Genomic DNA, 21,061 nt, shown 5'->3' with positions numbered 1-21,061 from the left:
GGATTTACTCTTCCCCCTATGACAGCTGGGCTAGACTCCAGCCGTCTGCACACTACTGTATCGGATATTCAGTTAAGAAAATGGGTGGATGATTTGGATGTTTTTGAAGAATAAGCTGTATTGCGTGTCCAAAGGCTTGCTGAGACTAAGCACCTGGATGTAACATTATTACTTTTACAAAAGTAGCTGATGCTTTACTGCTGGTATAGGCAGTTTTTTAATGTGCAACAGAGCCCACAGGTGTCTCCTGTTTCAGCCACTGTCTGTGTGCATATGTGTGCAAAGCCCCACCATCACAATTAGCATTACAGCTCTGTGGATAGTGCTACATTGATCTAACATCAAATGCCGCCCCTCTAACCCCAGGCTCTATAAGTTTGGTTAAAATACCAGTTCAAAGATTCTCAGTCCTGCAATTGACATGGGGCATATTGAATTGATGACAAACTAGTTGAGTTCATTCGGCTACATAGGCTGATGCTTTCTGATCCTTAGAAATGTTGTTTAAAAGCTTTTTTCCTCCCCCGAGGTCTGACCTGAAACTGTAAGAGATGCTGTGCCCTGTTACAAGCATACAGAGTAGATGTTGACCTTTTGGTTAAAGTTCATATGTCAGTACTTCAGTTTTTGACTTTTCCTCCTTTGTTGCTGCTTGTGGCTGTAAGTGCTTGTTGCGATTTATGAAACAAATATCAAATTTTATCTGTTTCACGTGTTCAGTTTTCACAGATCTCAAAACCTTTTGTGAGGAGAGGTTGTCGGGAAAAACGAGTCGGGCTGCCGGTGGCATCATTTTTATGCACATCTCTTAAAATGTCATGTAACCCATAACTCTTGCAAGTCTCAGATAGAAATGGATTGTAAAAAAAGAAAAGTTTTTAATGAAACACACCCCAGCTTGTTCTCTTCCCGTTGGGTGAACGACCGCTGTCTCGCTGAGGAATCTGTTCCAAGTTTCATTGTTCTGTTTTGAATTAGAGTGCATCACAAAAAGTGGAACAAAGCATTGTGGGGGTGGAGTTGTGAGATGACAATGATTTTCCTCCAGCTTGGAATGGTTAGTGTCTATGCTCGGCGCTCTTCGCCAAATAAAGTGATGAAGCTGCCCCGGGACAAATCGATTTCCATCAGTTGGAGCAGTTGGCTCTCGACTCTCCCAGGAGAGACCACCCCCTGTTGTAACGCCTCAGTTAGGAATGTTAATTAATAATGTGTAATTGATGACATTGTTTCAAGCGGCCCAGTAGTGGAGGCTTAATTATGCAACGGGATAAAAAGCAGTCTGCAGCTAATTCTGAGACTGTTTGCCATTTTGTTGTTTCATTTTCAGGAACTGAATATAAATCAGATTGATTATGCCGAGGGGGTTTTGCTCATTCGGAGTACCTGTAGGTTGTGTGATTATGCTTTAAAAATGCCTTCTGTTCTCACGTGTTATTACTAATAAATACTACTCCTGGTTTATTTATATCCCGGCACTTTGCCCCATGCCCGCCACTTCTTACTAGAGCCTTTTTCCTTACATTTGACTTTTCTCAGCTGCTCCTGCACAGCGTCCACCTTTCCCTGTCCGATAACGTTGATTGCCATTTTTCTTGAGACAGTTCAGGCAGGTCCTGTTTGTATTTTTGAAAGACTGTTTTGACTCACTTTCTGTGCTAAAATGTAGGTTTGGCTGAGATGAAGCTTCCAAATTGGTGAAAATGAAAGATTAATTACAGCTTCTGTATATTGTTGCAAGTGATTATCTTGTATGGGTGGTGATCATGTAGATTATATGGCTTTGAGACATTTACAGAAGCAGATTGGTGGCGAGAAAGCGCACGTCCGAATCAGTCTTTACCTCAACAGACCCACAGTCCATGTTTATATATATAAAAAAAAAAAAAAAAAAAAAGGGAAGAGAGGCGGTGTCATGTGTCTGACACGTTCTGTTCAGACACCTACCCTCACCAACAACATGAAAGAACGTTTCTGTAGTGAGAACCCGTCCGATCTGCAGAATCTGCCATCATGTGGTACATGACAGAGAGGGCAGTGCCTTAAACTGATTGTCATGACGCTGTCAGAGGTTTACATGTGGAAATGGCTCGTGTTTACCTTTCCTCACCTTTGTGCATATAAGCACCTTCATACTTGAGAGCTGCACACGGAGTTGTATGCGAAGAATATGAACTGCAGTAACCCAAGTGAAGGGAATTTTCCGGTCATTCTGCGTGTTTGAAACAGCTACCATATAATCACACTCTTTGGTTTATAAACTTTAGGTTTCCGCCAGATTAAAAGACTGCCGCTCTTATCTGCAAAGCAAGCTGATCTACATGTGCCAACCAAAAGAAGGCAAGACAGCTGCCAGACTTTCTCAACTTCCCCGACAGTCCACTAATGTCATCACCATAAAGTTGCGGAAACTCAAATATTACACTGTGAATTTCTCCTCATTCACATTAAATGTCACACAAAGCTTTGTGAAAGGTCAGACGCACAGTGAGTTCAGTTTTAGTGGAAACTGTGATTGGTCTACCTCCAGAGGAGTTGCACTCCTCCAGCATTTTAGGGGAAAAGTGATACTCAGTTAGTGGAGAGTCATTTTACTGGAAGGGGGGCAACATTTAATGCAGATGGCATTCTTTAAAGCAGCTGCCAACAAGAATGTGTTAACAGTGGATTGACTTAAAGCTGAGTAAGAGCTTAGCGAGTAGCTCAACGCTTAGCCTGCAATGGTTCTCAGCTGACTATTTTGTTACAAATGAGTTGTTTTGGATCTCATCTAAAGAAGAATAGTTAAGCCACCTTTTCCACAGCTTCTCTCTTCCATGCCTATCATATATTTGTAACTTTTGACCATTATTTTTCCTTAAGAAAGCATGTCTACTTTCAATTTTGGCAGTCTGAATGTGCATGTGTTGTAGTGCCTTACCCCTTTGACTTCTTCCAGTTGGAAAAGATTGAGAACAGTGTGGGATGGACAGGCAGGTTTGGGATGGTGTGTGTGTGGGTTGGTTTGGTTTCTATAGTGTTTGGAGACAAGGCAGCAGCTATTTTCCACAGATAGCTGACCTGCCTGAACTTCCAGGGGACATATTCCAGGACTGCTGAATGGCTGTGATTGTGGGATGCCCCGGGCTGGAGACTGAGCGAGCGGGTCTGCAACAGCTCTGTTTTTGGGCGAGACCGCTCAGCCTGCCCTCCTGTCTGTCTCCGTCTAACATGCCAGCTCTGTCTCCTGAAACCGAGCTGGTAACACACTGTCTGTTTCTAAACTGCTGATGCAGTTTTTTTTTGTTTGCCATAACTGCCTTTTCTGGTTTAATTAAATAACAGTGCTGTTCTTTCATCAGAAGCCTCAGGTCATACTTGGGCTTCCCTCTGCTTTAAATTTGTGGTGGAAGTTTAGGGGTTGAGCAATCACCAGCATTTTTTACATGCTTAATAACCGACCAAATCTGGCTTTTAATCGTGCCTCCTCAAACTACCCTTACAGTGCTGATTACTGGTTTCACTAGTTTTGCCAAAAATGGCCCTCTTTATTTGATGGCACAGTAAATTGATTTTAAGATTTTGTTCATAGTTTTGGTTTTTTTTAAAGACTCACAGAGGTCAGCGGTGTGAGGTAAAGTGGCTGAAAAAGTTCGCATAGCAGGACCCACCCTGTTATCTCAGCAAGATGTGGTCAGGGGATCACTTCCAATTAGGACGGGTTTGCCAAAGCAAGTAAACAACCAAGAGCCTGGCGGGCCACTGTAGCTAACTCAGTTTGTGCTGGAAGCAAAGCAATTAAATCAGCCAGAGTACGTTCCAGGAATGAGGACAATGTCTGTAAACTGATGGTGTTTTTTCAAATCTGAGTATAAAACAGGTTCGACTGAGTGGTTACAGGATGACAGTTATGCTTCAGCTCTTTTCAAAGAATGGCCTCCCAGCGTAGGGACTAGCTGTTGACAGGTCCACGTTACCAGTTTGTACTTCCTACATGTGACTGATGTGTAATGTTCCAGTCCATGTTACCGATGTCACCGGAAGCAATACTTCTGCTGTACCATTTGATACCTAAATTCTGAAAACGCAGTGTTATTTGTTTTGTTTTGTTTTATTTGGGAACTGTTGACAGTGGATGTACAGAGGCAGTGAGGGGGAGCATATGGCTACACGTGTTAAAGTCTAGCCTTATCATGCTGTAAGAAGAAGGAGCAAACCCACAAGTGAAGGAAAAACTACATGTGGAAGACGTACACTGGTGCAGCCTGATACTCACCCAAAAAAGCTGGATTGAATGTTGGCAACAATGAACTGATCCATGGTTTGATCCATTCAGTTCTGTAGTGTTGTGTGTTGACCGTGCGATAGCTGAGCTGCTAGCAGCAAAACTAAGCTTAGCGATGTGGCTGCAGGTTGGAGATATTTCACACCTGCAACACTCACACCTTCTGTTCGTGTTTTCGCTTAAGTGTTTTTCTTAGCTACAAACACTGAAAGCGAATCGACATGATCATAAAGACTTGACCACAGCGATGCTTTCTCTCGATGCTTGTTTAACCTTGGTGTATTTGGTCAGAAGAATTATATAATTATATTTGGTTTATATATTATATTTGGTTTATATATTTGGTTTAACACTTGTTGGGAAGTTTTTAGTAACATAACGAATTCTCCCCGATTTGATTAAATGACATTTTACTCCAGCTGTTTGGCAGCTCCCATGCAAAAAGCCTATGAGAAGGAAAAGTAAATAAATTAGATTAATTGCTTCTGTTCATTTTAAAACAATTTTCATTTAATTCACACAATCCTCACAGTTAGGATTACGGCTTATTAATTTAAAACTGGTATCGGATTGGTATCTGTAGATGCCCACACCCAAGGTATTGGATTGGATTGGAATATGCTGGATCGTTGCATGTCTGCTTAGTAATGCGTTGGTTGGTTGGCTGACCTGTTGCTGGCTGTGAATTTACCTGTTATTACACGTGCTATTTGCACATCGATGCAGGTGGATATCATGTGGACTTTTCACCTGTCAACTTATTAGTGCAACAGCATTTGATGTGCTGATCAAACCCTGTCAGTGAAAAGCTTTTCACGTGTACAATTGTTATGTAGCAGATGATAAAATGCTTACCAGCGGTCTCTGTGATTACCAGGAAACTGTATCATGGTTTGTTTTCTTGAGGTTTCTTTATTTAAAGTCTAAATGTAGTTTTGTTTTGTTTTTTTCTCTTTGCGACTGCTAGTGCTTTCAGTTTTAGGAAGTGAATTTAGGCTAAGGGCCAAGAAAGTCATTTTTTCACTCAATGGAAACTTTCACTGACCGGTTCAGACCAAAATCGCATGCAACTCGGTGACCATTAGGGCACTTTTGCATGTTTAAAACGGTACCCTTTTTGACGACTGTGGCGCTTCAGAGTCTTCTTCCTCAGAAGTCACCTTACTTATTTCCGACTTTACCGTAACCCAACAGATGGAGATAAAGTAAGATATTCTGATACAAAATACAGGAAGTGAAAGAGAGAAAAGCTTGTCAAAGTTTATTCGTGGACTGTTTCTTTGCAAGTGTCAGATGGCACGATTTTAAGGCAACTGGGCAGAACTGGTCACACAACCAAGTTTCACTTTATCCTCCTTTTGATTACTTCTAAAAAAAAAAATGCTTAAAATGAGAAATGATAAATCAAAAGAGGGCAGAAGGAGAAGGAACTTGTAATGGGGAAGGGCAGGAAGAACGAGAACATTCAAATAATTTGGGGTTAATGCAGTGGAGAGGTGATTCAGCAGTTCTGGGATAATGTCTTTTTGTGGTTCAAGGCTTTCAAGGCTGACCGCAGATCAGAGCTGTTCACGAATAGAAGCAAGTCGGCTGCAAGTCTGTGGGATATAAAAGTCTTCTGCTCAGCAACAACCAGTTGCTTTAGAAAATGCAGAGCTGTGTGTCGAGCCATTCAGTCTTCTCAGAGAGAGAAGCAATGGTTGAACAACGAGGTTTTAGTGCCTCGGGCCCCGCAGAGCCCAAGATGTCTACATAGTGAGTAATGAGGATGTGTGGAAAGCATGGCAGGCAGCTGCATTTGAGTCATCCATCCTCTCAGAGCTCTCGCCTGCTTTCAGTGGGTTTAGTCTGGGTGGGTTTAGTGTGACTCTTCACTGTTTTCTGGTCCTCCTTCTCTGTGTGTGTTGCAGTATGGCAGCGTGGGACTGACTGAAAGAGTGAAGTTCAGACTTCAGGACGGTGCTCATGTTTGGCTGCCTCCGTGATTGTCCTCTTCAATAACCAATCACTGCCAATTTTTTTTTCCCTCTCCTTAAGTCTATCTTCTTCCCACTGAGGTATCTTGAGTGTGTAGCTATGCAGTTAGACAAATCAGTTTAAAATCTGCACCTCATTTGACCTGGACAGTTTTGGCATAGAAAATAAAAGACGTTACAGTGGCTTCCTTTATTTTTTTTTGCATTTTTTCCCCCCCCTCAAAAACGCGGTTTAATCAGGTTATGTGGGTGCAGCCCTGCACTCAGTTTTGAATAATTTAGTCACAAGTTTTCTACAAGTAAGGAAGACGAGCACAACCTGCTTGAAAGGTCAGCCGAGATCATATTTCTTTTGCAAGATGAATCTTATATCCATTTCTGTCATCAGCTGAGAAACGTGCAAATTCTGTAAGAACTTCCGTTTCCTTTCATACTTTGTTGTGCACTTTCATATTCAGTGGCCCGCTTCCTCTGCCGTCTTCCTCCTTTTCCTTTTCTCAAGTTGAGTTTGTCTCGAGTGTCTCCTCTTGTCTGCATTATGCCGCAGTTTAAGTTTGCCCCCAACACCGAAACAACTTCTCTGATGTCTTACAATGAGCAGACTTCTGATAGGAAACGGACGTGAGTCATTGTGGCTGGGTAGTCTGATAACCATACTGTCGCTCATTCAAACCAACATCTGAACAGATGGCACCTTGGCTTATCACTACATCAGGATGGATTTGTCATAAGTGCCTAAACTCGGTGTCTTCACTTAGTGAGACTGTGCAGATTTATATGATTTATATCCCGGCTTCTAACAAATAACTTCCTCTAATTATCTTCAAATATCTGCGGGTGTAACTCAATGAAATATTTATTCTTTTCATAACGCTTTGTTGAACCTGTTGCATCATCATCTTATGAATCAGACTTGATTTCTTCAGGGGGGAAAAAAATGCAGAAATTTGTAGAAGCACTAATTACGCCCATATTGTTTTTTTTTTCCCTTTTTATACTCTTGAATTGCTAGCACTAATACTTTTAGTCTTTTTTTTCTTTCTTTTTTTTTTGAAAAACAATCATTGTGAGACAAGTTGACCTCTTGGACATCACCGTGGTGAGATGGGATGACTGGTTCCTTCTGAACTTTCACACCATTGTGCCTTTCTACTTTACGTCTGAGTCAGCCTCTATGTTTAACATGTTAAAATATTTCACCCACATTCTTATCAGCTGCTGCAGAGCTGCGAAACATGAACACAGCTGACACAGTGCTGCACTTTAAGAATCCATATTTATAGTTTCTGCACTTAAGGGCTAATCATCCTTTAAAAAAGCAGTTTTCTGTGCACCACTCATCCAATTCATCACTTTGCCACCCCCCTTGCTCTAGCCTCAGAGCGAGGTCAGCCAGAAAAACTCAGTACCAAACAATGGAAAATATTCAGCTACCACTTCCCGTGTTGTCAGTAGAGTGTACCACATGAAGCAAGGCAGCAGTTAAGGCCAGGAAGGGTAGTGCGTTGGGATTTTATCGCTGAACTAGTCACTGCGAGAGACCGCGAGAAGCACTGAAGGGTAGTTGTTTGATAGATCCTGCTCTCTGCAGTCTGAAAAAGTAGCTTATAATGAGCATTGGCACAGTGGCAGGGGTGATCTGAAAGCTCTCTGTGTTGCAGTGCAGTCTGCAACAATTAAGTCGGGTTTTTTTCATCCAGCTTGCCAGGCATTGTGAATTGCAAAAGTGCATTTTAATGTAACTGACTTTTCACTAACAAACATGATAACTTTGCACTATATTTGACACCATTGCAAAGAAGTAAAATGAACCTTTGCATTGTACACTCCCTGTAGCAGATAAAGATCTATATCAGGTTGAGTTTATCTCAGGGCAGTAAGTGAAATGCCCATGAGACACACCCAGTGTGTGGTATTTTAAAGGAGTTGGCTGTGATTTGTCACAGGAATCTGCTACTGCTTCATCTGCACGAGGGTATGAATGCACAGACAGCTGGGACGGTCTTGAAGAAAAGGCCTTAAATCAAAGCAGCTGCACTTGCATTGGAAGTTGCTGTGTGTGAGTTATTTATTATTTATTTAGGGAAACAATAAAGGGAGTCAACTGCTCCCAACCCAGCTTTTATAGTCACTAAACCCCAACGCCTCCACTGTTGGGGTTTAGTGTATGATTGTGTATTACCATCTTGAATCAATTCATTTTGTAAAGCTTATCACATGTGCCCTCCCTGCAGTACATGTCCTTCATGCTTCTTGTCAGATAGCAGTGCTCCCTGAGTCGTCCTGCTTTCCTGCTTGACCTCAGAGCTACGTGTGAGTGACAGGCCACTGTTGGTACAGAACAGCTGACGAGTCGAGACAGAAACAGAGCTGACGGCCAGTGTGGCAGAGTTCAGTAGGCCAGTGTCACGCTTCAGGAACCGATTCTACACTTTATTTAACCGGCAAAGTCAGTGAACACGAACGCAGCAAAGTGAAATTGAGCAGAAATGGTGGCTTTGTAGCTCCAGGCTGAAGCTATCGGTTGCCACCCAACTGAATAAGCCACCGCAGATTGTGAATTAGACTGACTCATCGGTGCTCATGGTAACAATTATGTGTAACTCGAGCAGAAATTAACACCCAGTGCTTACGAGAATGCTCATATCAGCGTGACATATTTTCACTAGCTTTTCTCTGACTTTTACATGTTTGCTTGGCTGAGGTGTGTTGCTGCCTGTTTTAACATTGCTAAAGCCTGAGCTGTGATGTTGTTTATTGAGGTTTTTCTAAGTTGAGCCACAGATGCCCCAACAAACCTCTCTTTTATTTCTTGCCTTCTGTAGCCTCCCATAGGAGAGTGGGCGGGGTTGCGCCGTCACTGTTGGGATTTTGTCGGCTACGGCCACGGGCTTGACCCCATGCAAAGGGTTACGTCCCCGTTGGCCGATGAGGCGCTTGCGCTCACCGTGTTATGAGGAAAAATTCATCCAACTGCTCAGTCCACCGTCCAGTTTCCAGTATATTCGGCCCACCGTCAGGTCACACCCACACAAATTTAGTTTTTGGTGACCATAAACGGGAAGATGGCGCTGCAGAGTGGGCTCAAAGAAAAACAAGCAGCATTTCAAAACCCAGTTTTGAATCTCAAGTTAGGTTTATAGAGTCTAGTTTTGGCCCATAAATTTGTATTTTTTAAAAAGTTATTTGAGAAAAAAATACATTAATAAAAAAAAATTACGAGCCATTCATGTTTTCCTGTCACACCAGAGATTATGATTATGTCATTGAAGTTAGCAGAACACATAATGTATACTGTTCTCAGAATGTTATCATTACCAAAGTATCTAAGTCATAAATGGTGGTTACTGCTCCAAATGGTTCTTGCGTGTTTGATTTGGCAGGTCCTTTTTTCCACATGTGATGAATGGCTGTGACAGCGACCCTCCTTTATTGACAAAAGCACCGGCTGTTAAATCCCTTGTCAAGCATACATCATGAGACCAGGGAACAGTCTCTCAGATGTGACAGTATGGTGACTTTATGTCAGACTGCACAGCCAACAGGAGGCATATTTTTTTTTTTTTTTTTGTGTAATCTTTTTGTAGAGTATTTTCTATTTTCTTTATTGCAGTAGACCGTTGATGGTGCTATTGTTCAGTGTACCTGACAGTACAATGGGACATAAGGTGTTCCTGCTCCAAGAAGTTGAGAGAAAACCTAAAATAATGACATTTTTATTGTATTATAAAATGGATACATCATTCTTTCTTTACTGCTTGCCTAGGTTTATGTAAAATGTAAGAGGAAAGGTGAAGTATACGTTTTATTTTTCCCACCTGGCAGCAGTCAATTGGTGTTTCTGTGACCTGATTAAGTTCGTCATTTTCGTTCACTGTTTTGAGTCAGGTAAATAAATCCAGGACAACCTGTACTTTGACAGCATGGATCAGAAATTACCTCTCCTTAAATCTCAGGGACTGTGATACTCTTCGAGGAGTCATGCAAACAGTGGCTCGAGCTGGAGGCATTCTATGGCTTTTCACAACAGCTAATGCAGGAACAATGAGTAAACTGTAACTCTGATCGACAGAGAGTCAGATTAAGATCAAGTGCAGTCATGTGCACTTGTGATAAGTGACTTCTAAATTGATGCCTTAAGGCTGCGCAAGAGTCTCTTCATGTTTTCTAACCGATGTCCCCAGCAGCTGAAGGTCAAATGGGCAAGAAGCTGTTTTCAGTGCTCTTTAATATTCACCTTCAGCAGCTCAGCAGCAATGCTAGTGGCAGCAGGTGAAGTACAAAAACGTCATTAATTTTTTAATTATTCTGACAATTGCCAAAAGATAAATTGTGAACTATGTTTCGTAAAGCCAAAAGTGACTTATTCATAGAAAACTCCTTTTTGATACACCAGAGCGATTCACTATTACCTTGGTCACTCACATGACTAATAACAGCTTCAGTTCCTCACATTAACTTTCAGTTTACTTGTCAAATGCAGCTCAGCGACAGCTTCAACATGTATCCACTCTGCATGTGTGACTGTGACTTCAAGCACAAGAAGATTCTTTAAGGTTAAGAGAATAAAGCTGCAAGTAGTCTTTGTTTCTTGTGCAGCAGTGCTGTGATGTTAACAGTGAACTGCATCACTTATACCAAAAGTACCTGTTAATGTTTAGCTGGCTTCTTGGGGGCAAAATGTAGTCTTGTCTATGGTCACCGCTTTGGTTGTTTTTTTTTTGGTTGTCGCACACACAAACTGTGATGTCACCTCTGCCCCGAACCAACACCGTACTCTGTATCAGTCAGCAGCCTGCAAAAATTGAAGTGCACAACAGATTGAAAGAAAACTGAACCATTCATGATGGCGACAACGGCAAACCAAAACTAAGAGGAAACGACAAATGTAAATCTCGGTAATGATTCAATGCCTCTAACTAGGCTGGGCGATATAGCCTAAAATCCATATCGCGGTATAATTTGAAGCATGTGCAGTAACGATATATATCGTGATATATTCACGATAACTTTTTTCCAATCGCTAAAAGTTCTGGTGGTTACGGACAAATGCAGTCGCATGGCAGGATGCTGTAAACGGAGCAAAACTTCAGTCAGGAGAACAACTGAGATAATCCATCCACAATATGAGGTTAGTCATTAATATAGTGCAACAACATGGGAATCGAGCAGCTGCGAGAGAATTCAATATTAATGAATCAATGGTACGGAAGTGGAGGAAGCGCAGTTTTTGGCTTTTCCCATATAGTAAATGGTAAATGGCCTGTATTTATATAGCGCCTTTCTGGTCCCTAAGGACCCCAAAGCACTTTACATATCCAGTCATTCACCCATTCACGCACACATTCACACACTGGTGATGGCAAGCTACGTTGTAGCCACAGCCACCCTGGGGCGCACTGACAGAGGCGAGGCTGCCGGACACTGGCGCCACCGGGCCATATTCCAAAAGTGCTTCGTCTCTTCGCTAGTACTGTCGCCCAGCATAATTTGCAGATGATATTGCTTGCAGCCGCTGTGATGCTTTAAACCAAAACAGGCGCAGCTTGATGACACCATCAACATGCGCCATCATGGTTGAGCGGTATAGTCAAAATCTCTACTGTTGGCCAAATTCGTATCGTTTCTACCGTATACCGTTTATACCGCCAACCCCTACCTCTAATGTGCATGTCTAATAAATAAAATGGCAAATTCTTTATGTAAAGCAATAAAACAACATTTTACACTTTGCTGGAGGCACTGTGGCAAATTTAAAAATGGACAGCTTTATATTCTCATCCAATAATTGCACAATTTTTCAGTTTCTTAAGCTCCTAATATGCTCTGCTCCACTGTGAGGCTTCAGTCAGGGATGCAACGCGGCTTTCACAACATCTAAGTAAACATGAAATATGAAATTAAACTGAGTTTGAAAAAGTAGGAGAACAATAATTGATATTTTAGTTTTCGGCATCAGGGAGAAATCCCAGAGAAACAAATAAAATGTTTGACACAGATTGGATTAATATACCAGTATATACACATGTTGCCATTGGTGGTGTTCAGTCTTGGTGCTTCCTCTATTTTGTGATAAAGGCTCCTTTTAAACTGTCACAAACTTAAATTATGACAAACTTTTGCTTTGGTGTCTCATCTCTGAGCTAGATTACCTGTGGGTGAGGCTCCTGACTACCATATCTACCTCACCTGCGCTTCTTTGCTATTGTTCCTTTTTAGGGGGAACAGAAGTCCTATGTTCGCACACATCTCCTACCAGTTGCTGACAGTGCGGAGCCTTGTAACTGGTGTACGTTTTCTTTCACTTTTACTTGCTCTTTCTCCCACAAAGGCGAGTGCCAAGTAGTCTAAAGTAGACCTGCTTTACTGAGAGAGAGGACCTCAAACGTAGCTTGCTAGCCTTCTGCCCACTTTAAAAGAAAACAAAGTCTATTTCCTTCAAATGAAATCTAAAACACAGAGTGATTGCAAAGGCAAACAAAGTCTCTATAATCCTGTGCACTGTAATATAGTGTGTGCTATGAGAAACCAACCTTTTGCTCAGGGTAATGCTGAGAGGTGTGTGGTGACACAGTGGTTCCATATTTCCTAATAACTGCTTCTTTCCCCCTTATTTTTCCCCTCTTTCTCTACTTCCTTGATTTTTGAATGATTCCCCTTCACTCATCTTCTCTTCATACCTGGCGGCTCTCTTCTTTCATACGATGAGCTCATTTTGCATGCAAAATTTTCCCCATCCCAATAAAACCAGGTATTTTGGCTCTGTCATAGTTGATGTGACAGTTGCTGTCATGAAGTGTGTTGTTTGGGAGCTCTATAAACTGACAGTGTCTAAATACCGAAGCAGAGATGCAGAAAACTTCGGTATACTGAGCTGCTGTTGGCTGGGAGTGGCACATATAAATCTATCAAGGGTTCGCATATGAAAAGTCAGTGGTAGATCAGGCTCGACAGTCACCAGTACAGTATACAGTAGTGGATGGTTAACCCCACTCTTCTAGTTTTGGAACTGAATTCCTAAGCCACGCCTGATTTTGTTTTTAGGTCCTCCAGGGTGTTGTATATATTTAAACTGTGTAGTTTGTGATTTTGGTCGACCACCCCTGCAGACACTGTAGGAGGAGGCTCCATAGAAAGTTTATTATTGAAGATGCAGACGTGGCATAATAACCAACACGAACCTTACATTAATTTTTTTTTTCCTTCCAATTTGAAGTCTCGTCTGTCCAGGGGATTTTAATTTTTTTTTTTTTTTTTTTTATAAATAGTGCTGATTATAGTCAGACAGTTTCTCAGACATGGATTAAAGCTAGTCCTCAACTACAAAAACATTCAATGATCTCCAATGGAAACAAGTTTCAGTCTAAGACTATGCTTAATCCATGTCTGGGGAAATGAGCCACAAAGTTTGGAGTGGACATGTCAAAGCTTTAAGTTGGCTGTTCATACAAATGACATGATTCTTGTTTTTCACCTCAGTACCCTGCAGACTTACATTTAGCCTCCTTGACTCACTACTCAAACCCAAAAAGGGAAAGACCATCTCTGAATTGAGGAGGGGACCTAATCTGTCACCACCTTACAATCATGTGATTGCAGCCATTCCCCAATTCTCTGTGAATAGTACTCGTGGTCATTGATCAATGGTCATGACAATTTGCAAATTAATGATCATGAAACTGATCTCACAGCCCTTTGTTAATCAGTGGTTCTAGTTTCAGTCATTATGCAAACGTACTGTTTATAAGGTGGAGAAACTGCAGTCAGCTGAGACTGAAGAAGTCACTTGGATGACTGAAAAATGTTTCTCTCCTCAGTTTTACCTCATTGTGGTTCAGGATCTTGCTCTACTTCCTCACTATGCATATTTCTGTTTTTTCACTCATGCTTTTACTTTCTTTTTTTCCCTTCCTAATTAAAATACAGGAACCCGTCCACTGCTTTCTACCAGGCTTTCCGGCCTAGCCGATTACGAGGGTCAAAGCCCATCAACGATAGGTATGAGCTCGGGTGTTTTAACTTGTGTGTGGCCTTGACTTGGCTGGCTGGCTTAACCGGACCCTGTACCCCTTTCACCTTGTGCACCCTAAAGGAAAATGTCCATCTTCAGCAGCCTGTATTCTATTTATGGAGTCCTCAAGTAATTAATTGATTTTACTGATTTCAGTGTGAGCATCTGTCATAAATTTCTAGAAACAATCAGAGGATGATTTATGTCAGGGGTGGAGGAACGCCTGGCCTCAAGGGCCGGTGTCCTGCTGGTTTTAGATGCTTCCTTGATCCAACACAGCTGATTTAAATGGCTAAACTACCTCCTCAACATGTCTTGACGTTCTTCAAAGTCCTGGTAATCAACTAATCATTTGATCCAGGTGTCTTGACCTAGTGTGATATCTAAAACCTGCAGGATACTGGCCCTTGAGGCCTGGAGTTCCCCACCCCTGATTTATATAGTTTACAAGTGACTACAGCTGTACTTTAAATTTAGTGTAGAAAACGATAACCTGTTCTGGTTAAGATCTTATTTCCTTTTCTGATAGATGTATCTATGGATCTATTTCTAAATATACTATTATTTAAACAGCAAGTTTTCAGCCAGAATTAAACCAAAGAATAATTGGCTCCTTGTGTGTCGCACAAATTTTATCTGTGAGGGGAAAAGACCGAATCTATCGAATGATTACCAGATTATTAAAGAAGTCCAGGCTTTTCTCATTTTATTGAAATAAAAAAGCACAATTTTGGGACTCATTACTGAATTAAACGGCTGGTCAAACTGGACATTTCAGCAGGTGTGAGTGTACAGCACGCAGAAAGCATGTCAGTGGAAGAAGCACTAGAGCTGATCTGGCAGTGTTTCACGTCTCTGTGACACTCAGCGTATCTGTGGTCTGCCAGTCACGAGGATCTGGGGCTCAGGTTTCCCTTGTCCCTACGATGTGTGCAGCTAAGTGCCGAAGAGGTTTAGTACTGAGTACTGCAGATCCAAATGTAATAACATGACCGATGTTTTGGTAAGCCTGTCATCGGTATGATCAGATGAGAAGTTGGTGAGTTTACAAATGTGTTTTTAAGCTTAAGCTTAATTCTCAACTTTTAAAAGCTCATCCTTAAAAAAAAAAAAAAAGAAAAAAAAAGAGTCCATGTCAGAGCTGTGGCATTGTGCTTGTTACTAACATGCCTTGGCTTTCAGCTGATTTATATTAACCATAAAGGACGGGATTATGTGTAAATTTGAGAACTGTTTTTTTAATTTTTAAATTAAAAAAAAAAAAGTATTAAATCCACTGTTCCAGCTCCAACAAATGTGTCTTCAGGGAGAGCTCGATTTTTCTTGTTACCTTTCATAGACTACAAAGATGAGAGAAATTGCCAGAGTAATCAAAAATAACTTTGACAGGTCTAATAAAAGAAGAGACAATATCTTCAATTCAAAAACGGCTACACAAAGGTAGCTGTCCTCATGTTGGCTCAAACCAAAAAATGTAACATTTAATTATTTTAATATGTTAGAAGTTACTAGATTAGACATTTTTGTATAAATTTCTAGAGTGTGGCCACATTCATATATTTGATTCTTTTATAAAATGCGTACTACTGGCGATCATTTAATTAATTTATTTTTTTTCTTCATTATTCTCATTGTTCCACCACCAAGACAAGAGCTGAAGCACAGGTATGTGCTCTTTTTCAGAGATTACAGTAAAACTCCCAAGCTGAATTTTATGAAATTGCATAACTATGGATTTGCTTTGAGTTGCTAATGAAAAATATCAATCAACACATGCTGTTATTATCATATTGTATGTATATATCTGTATGTTTACTTTGCACGAACATTGTCACAGCGATTATTAACATCTATGTTTTTAAAAAAACCTTTTTTCCAATTCCTTGGATTTTAGGATATATACTATGTTCATTTCATCGTCTCCCTGTGAATGTGATGCTAACTTATCCGTTTCACTCGGGGCTAAATATGGGATGAAGAATTTGAAAATCTTGCTTTATTTAGAATTCAGGCTTCATTTTCTGTGTTTAATGATTTGTTTTTTAATGAGCTATTTGTTTCGTTGCATAGGTACCTGTCAATAACGCAGACAAATGAATGGCGCTTGTTTTGACTTGGGAATCCGTGGTTTGCATTTACCATAAACAGTTTCTGTTCCCATGTGCTCTCTCATGGAAGCTGCCAACAGGCACCGGCAAACAAACTTTGAAGTTGAGGTGTATTTATCGTTTAAGTCCTTAAACATGCGGTTGACTTGTTATGTCATGAAGTGATGTGCAGAAAATTCTGAGGAGTCTTGGGAATAAGCAAGAAAATAAAGATGACTTAATAATGCCATATATTAACATATTTACCCTGTGATAAATATGTGATGAAGGACTTGAGAGGTCGATTTTACAATTCTTGAACTTTGAATGATTCTTGTTTAAAAATTTAGTTCTTGGTGACATCTTGATAATATATGCAATTTTAGTCAAGGATTGATGGATTTTTAAAATTGCATCACTAGATGAGAGACAACTGTAGTTTATCAATGCTTGTGACTTTAAACCTCTGTTGCCAAGTGACAGTAAGTGGCGGAGGGATTGGCAACCAATCAGACATTGTGTGTGATATACTGCATTAAGCATGAGATCGTCCATATGACCTAAATAAGGGTCCTTGTTTACTGAACAACAGTAGCAGTTGAGCAACAGTGCGTCGTCACAGCTGGCAAAAGACTCTGCTTCTGTTTGTTCCTCATCCAGCTCCGCTTTGCCTCTGGGCTCTGAGAGTAACAGTGCAGCTTTATTCAGAACTTTTCAACTAACCGCAGGTAAACCTGAGGGAGACGCCTCATTCCACCTCCCTTTGTCCCGAGCCAGCTCTCCTGCAAGGTTGGACTTGTTGGAAATGAAGAGGGGAACTGCACACAAACAGTTTGAGGGCCCTTTAAAGCATTCCTCAAAATGAGTGGGTTTGTGAAAAATGTAAAACCTCAGTTGGGCACAGTGCCTGCTCATCTTCTCATTTTTAGACAAGTTTCTGCTTCGCTGTGGGGATCAAAACGTATCGGTGCCAAATCTTCTGCTGCTCTATCAGCAATGCGGAGCTTGTGGCATTACAACCCGAATTAGTTTTAAAACCAGAGGTTGCTGATAGCCTTTTGGAAACCTGTGGAAAAACGCTGCATTAGAAATTTTTGCTTGTGAATAAAATAAAATGCGCAAATGTTATTTTAATTTTGAAAACACGAAACTCGAAAAACACTCAAGGGCACCCATATAGCTTTTTCTTTTCTTTTTTTTTTTTTTTTTACATCAGGATACAGATTCAAATTTGGAAAGTTGTGTAAACTGAACAGAATTTCTAATATGGACCCATAAAAGCAGTGGCAGTGAATTTGTACTTATTGTATAATTGTACTACAAATGTGCATTCATGTGTAACTTTTTTCCCCATTTGACATTCAATTAAATTCAATTTTATTTATATTGCGCCATATCACAACAACAGTCGCCTCAAGGCGCTTTATATTGTAAGGTAGACCCTACAATAATAAAAACAGAGAAAAACCCAACAATCGTATGACCCCCTATGAGCAAGCACTTTGGCGACAGTGGGAAGGAAAAACTGCCTTTTAACAGGAAGAAACCTCCGGCAGAACCAGGCTCAGGGAGGGGCGGGGCCATCTGCTGCGACCGGTTGGGGTGAGAGAAGGAAGACAGAATAAAGACATGCTGTGGAAGAGAGACAGAGATTAATAACAAGTGATTCAGCAGAGAGGTCTATTAACACATGTCATCTAAGATATTCAGTCTTGGATTTCCCATGCAGTAATTTTATTTTTTCAATTTTCTAAGTGCTAATAAGAAGTATAACCACAGGATGCAGATTTGTTTCTGAACAACATTTCACAAACTCAAAGTCTCACTGGTCCATAGTTGATCCCCTACAGCTCTGCTTTAGTCTTCCCTTGTTAAAAACTCTACACACACATTTATTTTTTAACCTAACAAGATTACAACTTGAACTCTGCTTTTGTAAACATAGCAGGAAAGCGATCTATTGGTCCGTGCTGAATGGATTTATTATAAGGCTGTGATTAGTCCCACGTAACCCACAGGCAGCAACCCTTTTACAGTCCTCTGTCCACAAAGATCAACTCGATGATTATGGATAATAAAGAATAGACAGATTTATATTTGGTCAGAGAACACCTGATTGGTGGCCTCAGGCCCAGCCAATGCTCAGCCAGTGGGGAGCTATTTAAACCAGATCAGATTTGTTAGCACTGTTTATGGCTCAGAAACGAGCAGTCATTATTGGGGAGAGGAGCAAAGTTTAACTCTTGAATGCTGAAGTTTCACTTCTGATGTGCTGACTGGACAACACTGTCATGGTAAACTTCTTTATCAACTTAGCTGCAGTTGCCTTCAAAATATAACTGAGAAATATAACTTTTATAAACTGTCACGATTTATTGCACCTTTGTTATTACTTGGACTTACCTCGGATTGTAATTGCCAGAAGCTGGGGGGGGGCTTATCCTCAGAAGAGCCATCCCAATACATTTGCAGTGTCTTATCTGTTGAGGAAGTAAAGTTACCTTTAAAAAATTAAAGGTTACCCAACAGCTGTGTGGGAGCCAGGACAGGACTGTACGTGCACAGAGCGCGGATCTCAAATGTGACACCTTTTTTTAGATTCGTGGAGAATTTGATGGATGGCAGTCATATCCATGAAAGATCTTAAAGCTTGCATAACACACCACTTGTCACAAAGATTGTACTGTTTTAGTGGCGGCATTTTCATTCTGGCTACTTTATCTTTGGAAGCTGCTGACATTTGATCTGTATTTATCCAGGAAGGGTTTGCTGAGCACACACAGGCCTTTCCAACATCGTGTCTGCTAGAGCTCGGACAGTTAAAGACATTCACACTTAGGAGATACCCTGATATATAACTATAGCCACTGACTGACCATGAAATTACCAGCTGAACCACCTTGAGGTCAGACTGATATATGATTCATAGTAGGCGATGGACATTGGCAGTTATTGGTCAGAAAATGCTAAAAATGGCTGTTTTATTTTGTATCACATTTTGTCTGCAAAGTCACCAAATTAAAAGCCTGTGTCCTGTTTTTTGAGGAGGAGATTAAACAAATAATTAACACTACCAAAGATAAAAATTAAAGCACAGTGATTTAGTTGGTGTTAAGTAGTCACATTGAACTTGCCAGATTTTCTTTTGGTTGCTTTTAAAATGCAATGTTTAGAACATTAAACGTCAGCGTTTTCCAAAAGTCCCCTTAAAGTGTCACTGATAAAGGCACTGACATGTGTATTAGGGGTAATTAGACTGTACTACCTAACGACATTATTCTGACCCACACCCTTTGCTTCAGAGAGTAAACCCAAATGAGGCTGAGTCCTTGATCTTGTGATAAATGCTCTCCTGAATACAGAGGCCCGTTAACACTGAGGTGCCGGGATTTTTCCATTAAAGCCTCAGGAACAAAACTATTACGTATGCACATTCCAGCGGGGGTCTTAATCCAGATTGAGACAAACAAGTGGCGAAGCTCAAGCCTCTCAGGCGTTGAAAAAGTGTAATTTGATATTGCAGCACATTGTGTTTAGGTAATTATGGTCGGAGGACCCTTGAGCTGCATTCCCACTGTTTGCATATGGGTTTTGATGGATTTCTGTAGGAGCTGTAGAGGTCGAGCACAGTCGCCATTAACAAACAGCCCTGCTGGTGAATTTTTTTTTTAGCCTCTTTTTAAATCTTTTTAAAACTCACACTTTCTAGTGGATTTCACAGTACTCTACTGTTTTAGGACACCTGAGACGTTTGGAACTTCTGCTGGTCCGTTTGCTACTTATCGCCTGCCCCTTTTCCTGCAACAATGCAAAATGTCAACCTTCACTAGCAGTAGTTAGTTGTAGATGGGGAACAGATTGCAGATGTTGCTTTGGTGAGCTTGTTCCCTAAACCAGCAGCTTTTGTCTAGTTGAATTGTGAACGTGCTACAGTGGCCTACATGTGTACGCGACTGGTCACTTGATATGTTTTCATGCTTGTTGGTAGGTACGGATATCACGTCTAAGACTGTGCTTTGAAAAAAGAGGCCTTCTGTGGACTGCTTAAATTAACAGTGATGGACGAAGTTCATCTGCCGTCTGAAGAATTCAGATTTTATCCTGTCTTTATAAGCCCCCGAGGGACTTGACTGCTTCTCATGCTCCCCCGTCATCCTGTTTTGTTTACCAAGATGTCTGCTGGAGCTGTCCATGTGGTGGAAGGACGGGCCGGTTCCCTTCCAGTCACATCGCGTATGTTACACGAGGAGCTGCTTGTGCAGCAGTGTAGCGATATTGCGCAACAGATGAGGTTGCAGTGGGACAACTCCTCCGGCCTGTTTACGAGGAAGCGCTGTGGCAGCAGACACGCCCACTTGTGACTTTGATTTAGTGTTGGAGAAATAAAACTTCCCCGTGGTCTCTCTTATTTTGTTTAGACTCCATTGTGTCAATATGGACCACCCCTTATATAGACATGCTCCCAACAATACAGCATCCAAATATGCGCCATGTTCACAGGCTCGTATTAACATACTTGTTGCATCCTGCGATTGTCATAGTTGTTTGAAGCTTTGCAGTCCATGGAGGGCAGAAGTAGTTTGTCGAGATTGTTTTCTTTGGGGATTATTTTAGTTCAGTATGCAAATGTATGTGCTTGCAGGAAAAATAAACTGCAGTAAACCACAAGAATTCCTTGTGGGATGTGTAACCTGTTTCTCCCCTTTTTAATATTCCAGTTTCA

The 21,061-nt window shown here is 41.1% G+C and overlaps 1 protein-coding gene across 2 annotated transcripts in view; it reads left to right on the top strand.

Moving 5' to 3' along the window:
- Positions 1-21,061, top strand: part of tsc22d2 (TSC22 domain family 2) — a 32,693-nt gene that overhangs the window by 3,994 nt on the left and 7,638 nt on the right. The window contains exons 2-3 of one of the 2 annotated variants that reach the window (XM_031758136.2): positions 14,167-14,238; positions 15,899-15,916. The exons of the other annotated variant lie outside the window; for it this stretch is intronic. Of the exons in view, the coding sequence (XP_031613996.1) occupies positions 14,167-14,238; positions 15,899-15,916 (90 nt within the window). The remainder of the gene's footprint in view (positions 1-14,166; positions 14,239-15,898; positions 15,917-21,061) is intronic. 2 annotated transcript variants of the gene reach the window in all.

Source organism: Oreochromis aureus, linkage group 15, assembly GCF_013358895.1.
Source record: "Oreochromis aureus strain Israel breed Guangdong linkage group 15, ZZ_aureus, whole genome shotgun sequence".
NCBI classification, from domain to species: Eukaryota; Metazoa; Chordata; class Actinopteri; order Cichliformes; family Cichlidae; genus Oreochromis; species Oreochromis aureus.
This window is presented reverse-complemented; position numbering and strand designations above follow the sequence as displayed.